Below are 10,462 nucleotides of genomic sequence, written 5' to 3'. Positions count from 1 at the left end.
AAAGGCCTTCGGGGACCTTTAGTCGCGGTTGGCCAGGCCAACCGGGACTAAAGCCCCTCCCGTCCGCCAGCTGTCGACCGAGCGCGCTGGGCCCAGATAGTTGGTCCCGGGTCTCCTCCCGAACCGTGACTAAAGACCCCTTTTGTCGCGGTTCGATTATTTTGGGACTAATGGGGGCGTATGGAAGCCTCTTTTTCTACTAGTGCAGTGGCAAGTCAGCAGGCTATATGTTAAAATGAAAGCATGCAGTCCTAGACCAAAAAACTTTAGTGGCCTGAAAGACATTGCAGTAATTAGCTATGTATAGTGGTTGTGAGATGTAGGAGCGAAACAAATAAGCGTGATGTTTATTTAACTAACATGGGTGGAGTGGACAACCGTTCCATGGGAGGAAATGGCACAATGACTTGTGCTTGGTTGATGTCACCCCTGTGTGTGAACCTCCTCCATGGCCACTTTAGGGGAATTAACTATAAACACTGTAGGCGAAGCTAGATGTCAAGCCACGATTTCCTTTGGAGACACCGCGGGTTCCTCCTCGCCGTGGTTGTGGTCACTCAAGGGGCTTCGGCGAGCCCTGAGCCCATGCGCCAGAGCTTGCATCAACGAGGCGAGGCTCTCCTTCGCCGTATCTGCTTCCGCAGCGTCCAGGACAATCGACCTCGGCGCTGGTGGTTGGCGAAGCGCCAGGGCCCTCTGCATGGGACCAGTGCTTGTTGCTTGCTTCTCTGTGAATCTGAATGTGTCGCTTGACTGACTGTAGCTCTGGCTGGGAGCCTGGAAGATGGATTATATACACTAGTTATCAGGTGACGTCCGACGCAACAAGACCAAGAAGACCAGGAAGTGTGACTGAGCAGCCGAGACCAGGAAGACTAGTTATGTCGGGCATAGCAAGAAGCCACACATGTAGTTCCTTTGAGTTAGCGGTGATAGAATCAATCGTGTGTGATGTTATGTGAATAGTACTGTACAAGATTGCACGGACGTGTGATTACAATACACAACAAAACATAGAATTCTTCATATATGCTTTGGTGGATAAAAAAATATCCTATGTTCCGTACAAACAATTTCTGTATGAATTCCGATCCTACGAATTAAACAATACATGTAGAAAGAAAATCCTGAAGACCAGAGTACTCCATGTCTCCATTCATTTTGTTCCTTTGATTATCTGCATCACACAGCAAAGTCAACCACTGCTGCAGACAGGCCCATCGCCTTGCTCGTCCACCATAGATCTCTACATCCATGGGACTCTCTCATCCATTGTTCTGGCCACCGCCCTATACCCATGGACGTCGTGGGTGCAGCGTCCTGGCTGGTCAAGTCATGTGCATTTGGTTGGCCTGAAAGATGATGACTTTTGGCTTATGTTCAAGTCATGTGCTGGTGATGAGAAATACGAAGGACATATAACCTCTGGTAAGCGCCCACCTGGAACACTGGATACCAGCTCGAGGTAGAGAAGATGGATCAACTTGCTAAAGTTGCACATCAGAGAGTCTATGCTGCAAGTTAGGCTGGCCAACCTCAAAACACGAAGGTACTGCACCTTTTTGAATACCATGGAAAAAGTTTCGGCAAACGTTCATCATAATTTCCAAATAACATTAAGGTGCTCAAATATTTGGTCTGCACCTGTTTACCAACGTAAGCCAGCTTTCTCTGAAAGTTATCACTTGGAGAAAAGATACAGAGGCACGTGAGTTCCACTTATAAGCAGATCTTGTATTGATAGATAGGTGTCGAATAGTTGGGTGACTTGTTCCACTTATTGAATCCAAGTTGTCAATCATATGCCATACGTCTAATGAAATCATATGTGCCAGGTCATGAATCAGATCATGCATAGAATAGTATGTACTTGTTTGGAAAAACCCTTGGTCTACTAAAGTAATGGTACCCAGTTTCCTCCATTCTCTTACTTCAAGAGGGAACGAAACCTTGTGATATCCAAGTGGGAACCAAGTCTAAACCATCAATGGTCGCCGGTACACAATGTCTCGCATTGGTCATCTCTGTGCACAGCTCCCTCTTGCTCGATTGTTGCCCCGTACCCCACGCTCACCATAGATTCCACTTCGAGGATTTCTAGCTATGCCTCGATGGCTTCTAGGACGTGGTGACCACGGGATAGACACCGATCACCTCAGCTGATCGTCATTGCTCAAGTGAGCTTATGACATGTGATAGATGATTAGAAATGTTTTGGAACCAAAAACTAGAGTTTTGAAGATATATGACTGACTTGACACACCTAATAGTTATAGGACTTATGATGCATTTTATTCCACTTTGCAACACTACATACTACGCCATTATTGATGGACGAAAACCCCCATCATGATTCGTTTGGGCAACCGTTGGGATGTGTTTTGTGTGTTCCTGATATGGGAGCCAGCTCTGATGAACATTTACATATCTACGGTTAGTCCCCTCAAGCAAAGAAGATGTCTGTCAGGCTCTTCATCTTTAGAAGTATAGTAGATCTTCTATTGTAGATGTATATCTTTCTCCTGAGATCCTGGTGTTCCAAGGTCGTATCGTTTCTGATAGTTAATATCCATGCTCCCTTGCCAGTTTGGTAAAAATGGAACTTACCTGGTTATACGTTGTCAGGCCCAAATGCAACAGCCCGTTTAATTATTCTAGTAGGAGTCACATATATGTTCATGCATTTTCTAAAAAAAACATATTTGTCCATGCATTCTTCATGAGAAAAGAAAGTGAAGCAATGTGTAGCACAAACAAATTGCATGCATGGTGTCAAAATCAAAAACAAATTGCATGCAGGGTGGAGTAATACATTCAAGCCTGCATGCCCACCAGATGTCTTGGCGTGTATATATACAACCCATCGCAAAGTGTCTTCCTTCCTCATGTACCATGTAAGTACGTCAGCAATCTCTAGATATAAATGGAAGCATGTAGTTCTGTACTTAATAATGTGCAAGAAGACATTTCAATTATAAGCTACCAGTACAATTGCTATGGGATGTTGGAGTGAAACAATCAAACAAGTTGTTCTGCTATAAATTTTGATTTAACCAGCATGCATGGAGTATGCAAAAAGCCATCGCGGGAAGCTATGTCGCTGAGGATGGAATGTTGCACGGCGCCATGGAGGAACTATAAAGTGCAACTAACAGGATTGATTTTGCTCCTTCAATGCTGTCAGGGAAGCCACCAAGAGTTGCGACGTTTGTTGCCGCCACGCCCTTCCAGCCTTTGGCGAGGGCGTAGGCTTGTGTTAGCGCCTCTTTGATTTTAGGATTTTTAAAACCCAAGGATAGAATAAACACATGAATCGTGTGTCATATCATTCTCAGTACTGCTAAATTGCACCGACATGTGATTGTGCACATGAAAATATATAATCTCTACATGGAAATATAGAATATTTGATGGGGCAAAGTTGCTGTATTTTTTTTGAATTTACTGTTCACATGGGTTGTAGGGACACCAAGAAGCTACCACACCTTTCTCTTTTCTTTGTATATGCTTTGAAGTGGAAAAAATATCCTACAAATTATGTACACATTAATTATATATGAATTGCAGTCCTAGAATTAAACAACACACATACAATAAAAATCTTAGGGCGTCTCGAACGCTATCCTCTAAAAGGAGACAGTATCCCTCGGATACTGGTTCAGACTCGTCGGTGGACATAGATATGAGAGTCGGTCATCCAAACGCATCCACTAAACGTCCGCTCAAGTCCGGCCTTGTTCATTTCAAATGGATAGTAATATGAACGAAATAAGTTTAGTGTTTATAGCGCCCGATCACACCCAAAAAGAGGTTGATGTTCAAAGTTTTTACATGCGCCTGATTACAAAAGTTTCAACACGACGGTCCATGAAAAAAAAGACATTTTTGTCCTCCCGGACCGGCTATTTTTGCCTCCTCCCTCACTCTGTTAACAGGCTAATCTTCTCCAAGTGTCCACATGAACGGGAAGGTTTGGCACCTCGATGTCGGTTCTTCGCCACCTGGAGTTGTAGGTGGTTACAAGGGTTGGGTTGTTCACCCATTAATGTGGTAGTGAGTTCGGTTTAGAACGTCGTGAGACAGTTCTTCACCGGCTCCTCCTCATCCGCCGCCTCCTTCTCGTCCGGCCCCATCTCGGCCGCCAAGCGTTTCAACATCCTAACATAGATGGTGCGTACGATCATCGCCAGATCGGGATCCAACTCGTCTATCCTAATGGTCAACATATTGGTATCCTCCGAAGCAGATGCGAGCTCAACCCTCCTCTCTTTGAGCTTGCTCTTCTTCTCTTCAAAATTGATCTTCTTCCCGGTCGCCACCACCAAGATGTTAAACCTCTCCAAGCCCTTGACACATGCCCCCTCCTTCTTCACCAAGATACGCTCCGTCATATTGGTCGCCACCCTTATTGCTTCTCCTTCTTCTTCACCCACTTCTTTGCCCGAAACCCACTTCTAACCTTGTTTGGCGGCTCTTTGGTTGGGTAAGTTGGATCACCCACTTCATTCTCAATGCCGATGCCAATGGTCTTGACGGAATTGGCAATGGATAGTTGCCACTTGTGTTGTACATTCATCATCAACCAACAATGCATGAGGACAAATATCTTCTTCTGCTCCACCTTCAAATAGAACTTGCACACACCGGATGGCTAACCAAAAAAGACATTGTCAACAAGGGGGATATCCGGCCAAATGACCAACACATAGAGCATACCCGACCATGACCAACACATAGAACAACTTACTTGCTCGGCAAGTTTCGCACCACTTGGCCACAAACCGATTAGTTGTTTGTAGTGGCTGCAATACTTTCTCACAGACTCTTGGATGGTGCACCATTGATGGTTGAGAACCTTTGTCCCACTATTTTGAATGGCTTCGTTGCGGCAAGGCTCATAATTCTTGTGCTCATGGAACCAACAATGAATATTGCACGCATGTTTGCTTCATGCCATTGATCTCATCGATGCTAGTGGCTAACCACGCATCACACAACAACTCGTTTTCCGTCATGTTGAAACTTTCTCCTTTACCACTCTTCTTTGAATCGGCTGGCCAATCCTCTAGATCAAGGCTCGTATCGTTGGCTTATGCTTCCTGCTCCATCTGCCCTGAGCCCAACTGGTGGGTGTACCTACAAGTGCAGGGGATCTATCATAGCCTTTTCAACAAGTAAGAGTGTCGAACCAATGAGGTCCATATGAATTCGTTGATGGAAACTAGCCAGAGTTCGCTGTAAAGCTGCAAGGAGTGTTCAATGGTTTGCTTGAAAGCAACACTAGTAAAAAAAGGCTTATAGGTGAGCTCAAATTACTGACGGACAGAGCAGGGTACCCGCCACGGCTATTTTGGGAAATTTCCGGTGGCAGGAGCCGGTCAAACATGTCACAATTGGTTTGACAACCAATTGGGATGCGTTTTCTCCGTTCCCGATATGGACGTCAGCTCTGATGAGCATTTACATATCTATGGTTAGCACTGAAAAAAAATAGCACGCTATAGCGTATTGAGAATTGCCTCGCTAAATATATCGGTGTACAATGTCTCGCTAATAGCACGCTATAGCGCGATATAGCACACTAATAGCATATTTTGAGGTCGCCACTATTTTGTTGTAGCGCGCTATTTTTTTCATTGTGGTTAGCCTCCTCAAGCAAAGAAGGTGTCGGCCGGGCTCTTTATCACGTAGAACTATAGTAGATGTACATGTTTCGCCTGAGATCCTACTGTTGCTAGGTCGTATCGCTCTGTGACGCTTAATATCCAAGCTCCCTTGCCAGTTTGGCAAAAATGGAACTTTCCAGCTTAGACGTTGTCAGTCCCAAATGCAATAGCCCGTCTAATTACTCTAGCAGGAGTCACACATATGTTCATGCATTCTTCATGAGAAAAGAAAGAGAAACAATGTGTAGCACAAGCATATTGCATGCAGGGTGGAGTAATAATATATTCTCTTGGGGAACGTAGTAATTTCAAAAAGATTCCTACGCACACGCAAGATCATGGTGATGCATAGCAACGAGAGGGGAGAGTGTGTCCACGTACCCTCGTAGACCGAAAGCGGAAGGGTTAGCACAACGCGGTTGATGTAGTCGTACGTCTTCACGATCCGACCGATCCAAGTACCGAACGCACGGCACCTCCGAGTTCAGCACACGTTCAGCTCGATGACGTCCCGCGAGCTCCGATCCAGCAAAGCTTCGAGGGAGAGTTTCGTCAGCACGACGTCGTGGTGACGATGATGATGTTCTACCGACGCAGGGCTTCCCCTAAGCACTGCTACGATATTATCGAGGTGGACTATGGTGGAGGGGGGCACCGCACACGGCTAAGAGATCCAAATGATCAATTGTTGTGTCTCCAAGGGGTGCCCCCCTCCCCGTATATAAAGGAGTGGAGGAGGGGGAGGGCTGGCCCTCTCTATGGCGCACCCTAGGAGGAGTCCTACTCCCACCGGGAGTAGGATTCCCCCCTCCAAGTAGTAGGAGTAGGAGTCAAGGAAAGGGGCACTACTAGGAAAAGGGCTATAGACAATATGCACACTAATGGCGCGCCAAACATGCGGTGCGCCACTACTATATAGCAGTGGCGCATAGTGTGCTGGTGCGCCACTACTAACAATTTTTTTTCTTTTTTTTTCAAAAATACTAATGGCGCACCGTGGGGCGGTGCACCATTATTGTCTATCACACTAATGGCGCACCACAACCATGGTGCGCCAGTACTAACAAAAAAAATTTCTTTTCTTTTTCCCAAAAATTCTAATGGCGCACCGGGGCGCAGTGCGCCATTACTAGTTTTAACTAGTAATGGCGCACCAGTCACCCCGTGCGCCACTACTATCATTTTTTTTTGCAAAACTACTAATGGCGCACCAGCTGGCGCGCCATTAGTAACCAGGGTTACTAATGGCGCAATTTTTGGTGGTGCGCCATTAGTAACCTGGGACCAGCTAGATATTTTGGACAGCCACCTATACACTCACTTTCCCCACTTCATTCTCTCCACCTGCTCCTCCAAGCTTGTCTCGGATGCCTCCTCCTCCTCACCTCATTTGCACCATAGATTCATCCAAATTAAATGGTTAAATTACCTTTTTTTGATAGGTAAGTAAGGGGAAAGCTTTCTTTATGTTGTAGATCTACTTTTTTCTCCCTCCAACAACGTGCACATGCACTTTTTATGGCCTAGCTAGATCTATGTATGTTTGTGGTGTTGCATATATATTTGTGTTTGCAGGTACCGGTATTTGAAATGCGATAGTTGCCAATATTTTGCCGGAATGTTGATTCATTTCCGTTTCGGCGAGAATTTTGGCACTATGCATTCTTTCTATTTTTAGGCAAAGTCATGCCAAATTTTTTCTTGGTTCTAAAATATCGTTTTGCTCTACCCCGCAGGCGACCATGGTCTGCAGGATGACCGAAGGCATCGTGAATAGGTTTTTGAGCTCCGCGAAGGCCGAGATGCTTCAAAATAACAAGACGGAGATAAGATGTCCGTGTCGAAGATGCAAGCTGAGGAGCCTTATGGACCCGGATTCTGTACAGGTGCGGGACCACCTGCTCTTGCGTGGTTTCATGGATGGTTATCGGTGGCAAGGTGATGAAGATGATTATGAAGTCGTCCATGGGGGCCGGCCGGCAAGAAATGAGGAAGGGCAGCAAGACAACCGCGGCGAGGGCGGGCGAGAAGACGAAGAATCTCCAGGACATGATCGCGAAGTAGATGCTGTACACAGTCATCATGTAGAAGATGCCGGACATGATGATGAGGAAGATGCCTGAGCAGACGAAGGGCATGATCATGAAGATGAAGATGCCGGAGCAGACGACGATGGACCATAGATGGGCTGGGTGCAGGACCCTCATATTCAAGAGCTGCTTCTCAAGCAGACGGATAACGCAAGAGCTGCCGCCCGAGAGAAAGCCAAGCTGGATCAACTGGAGATAGACGTGGTTACTCCATTGTATGAAGGATGGAGGCCCGAGGATACCCGCCTGAAAGTAACGCTCATGGCTCTGGAGATGAAGGTAAAACACAAAATGACCGACACATGCTTCGACGAGAACATGTCATTCTGGCACGAACGTCTTCCCAAGGGGAACAAGTGCCCGACCAGTTTTGAGGAGGCGAAGAAAATCGTGTGTCCTCTGGATTTACCGCACGTGAAATACCATGTGTGCATGAAAAATTGCATCATTTATCGGGACGAGCACGCGGAGTCTACCATATGTCCGGTGTGCGGCGTCACTCGATACAAGAAGAGGAAGAAAGGTCCTCGAAAAGTGGTGTGGTACTTTCCGATCACTCCTCGTCTGCAGCGGTATTTCGTGGACCCTAAGGTAGCAAAGCTCTTGCGCTGGCACGCGGATAGGGAGGAGAAGAAGCGAGAAGATGACGCAAATGATCCGGAGATAAATAAAAAAGACAAGATGCTGAGTCACCCTAAGGATGGGAGCCAGTGGCGAGCGTTGAACTTCGAACACCCAGAATTTGGGAACGATCCAAGGAACATCGTGCTGGGCGCAAGCACCGATGGAGTCAATCCGTTTGGCAGCCAGAGAAGCACACATAGCACCTGGCCTGTGTTTGTGTGTATGTACAACCTTCCCCCTGGTTCTGCATGAAGAGGAAGTACATTCACATGAGTATGCTAATTGAAGGGCCGAAACAACCAGGGAACGACATCAATCTGTATCTAGGGCTGCTGAAAGAGGAGCTAGACACGCTGTGGAAAACGCCAGCCAATACGTGGGACGCCGCAGAGAAAGAATATTTCCCTATGAGAGCCGCACTGCTCACCATGGTGCACGACTATCTCGGTTACAGATATCTCGCGGGGCAGGTGGTCCACGGATTTTCTGGATGCGTCAGGTGCATGGATGACACAACGTATCGCCAGCTAGATAGAGATCCCGGGTCTTCGAAAACCATGTTCATGGGACATTGAAGGTGGCTTCGCGACGATGACCCATGGAGAAAACGCAAGGATCTGTTTGATGGTGAAACCGAACCCCGAAGACGCCCGCGTACGAGGAGCGGCGAGGAAATAGACGAGCTGTTGAAAAATTGGAAAGATTGCCCACTGCCGGGAAAGAAGCAAAAGGCGCCAGAGCCGGGAAAGAAGCGAAAGGCGCAAGAGCCGCTGCTGAAGGTATGGAAAACGAGGTCTGTTTTCTCGGACTTGCCATACTGGAAGATCCACCGTGTGCCTCACAGCCTTGATGTCATGCATATCACGAAGAACGTGTTCGAGAGTCTGCTTGGTACCCTGCTCAACATGCCGGAGAGGACCAAAGATGCGCCGAAAGCAAGGGCAGACTTGAAATCAATGGGCGTTAGGGAGGAGCTTCACACTAATGATGATGATGATGAGGCGAAGCAGGACACGGAAAGTCGTCGCAAAGGCAAAAAGGCCAAGAAGACCGGAAATGACTTCCCTCCCGCGTGCTTCACTCTAAGTCAGGAGGAGATCGATCAGTTTTTCACCTGCCTCGTAGGAGTGAAACTTCCTTACGGTTACGCAAGGAAGATAAGCAGATACCTAGACTCAGCGAAGCGGAAGTTCAGCGGGATGAAGTCTCACGACTGTCACGTGCTGATGATGCAGATACTTCCAGTTACAATCCGTGGGATCATGGACACGCACATCCATTAAACGCTATTTGGCCTATGCAACTTTTTCGACGTCATCTCTCGGAAGTCGGTTGGCGTGAGGCAACTCAGAAGGCTACAGGAAGAGATCGTGGTGATACTATGCGAGCTTGAGATGTACTTCCCACCCGCATTCTTCGACGTTATGGTGCATCTGCTGGTCCATATCGTGGAGGATATCATCCAACTCGGGCCGGCGTTCCTGCACATCATGATGCCGTTTGAAAGGATGAATGATGTCATCAAAGGATACGTTCGCAACATGTCACGTCCAGAGGGAAGCATAGCCAGGGGCTTTCTGACCGAAGAGTGCATCTCCTACTGCACGAATTATCTAGGCATCGAGAACCCCGTTGGTCTGCCCATCAACAGGCACCTCGGCAGGCTCGCTGGATGGGGTCACCGTGAGGGTCGCCGTGAAATGCATGTCGACTTCGAGGGTCGACTCGCCGACTTTGAAAGAGCAAACCTAGTCGCGCTACAACACATAGACGTGGTCGATCCTTGGGTGGTAGAGCACAAAACCTTTATTAAGAAGACGTACAATGACCGAGGCCAACAGAGGACGGACGGAGATATAATCAAAGAGCACAACTCATGTTTCACGCGTTGGTTCAAGCAGAAGCTTCTGTCGTACCCTTTACATGAGGATTCTTCCGTGGAAGAACAACTCATATTCGCCTTGTCACAGGGCGCCGAGCGCAACCTGATGACGTATGAGGCGTACGATATCATCGGCTACACATTCTACACCGAAGGAAAGGACATGAAGAGCGATGGTTATCAGAATTCTGGGGTGACGA

The 10,462-nt window shown here is 47.2% G+C and overlaps 1 protein-coding gene across 1 annotated transcript in view; it reads right to left on the bottom strand.

Annotated features, from left to right (window-relative positions):
- The window catches only part of LOC123076043 (uncharacterized), a 78,836-nt gene extending 74,445 nt beyond the window's left edge, over window positions 1-4,391 (bottom strand). Inside the window, exon 1 of the mRNA XM_044498496.1 lies at window positions 4,072-4,391. Within this exon, the coding sequence (XP_044354431.1) occupies window positions 4,072-4,391 (320 nt within the window). The remainder of the gene's footprint in view (window positions 1-4,071) is intronic.
- Between the last annotated feature and the right edge of the window lie 6,071 nt (window positions 4,392-10,462).

This window comes from Triticum aestivum, chromosome 3D (assembly GCF_018294505.1).
Source record: "Triticum aestivum cultivar Chinese Spring chromosome 3D, IWGSC CS RefSeq v2.1, whole genome shotgun sequence".
Lineage (NCBI taxonomy): Eukaryota > Viridiplantae > Streptophyta > Magnoliopsida > Poales > Poaceae > Triticum > Triticum aestivum.
This window is presented reverse-complemented; position numbering and strand designations above follow the sequence as displayed.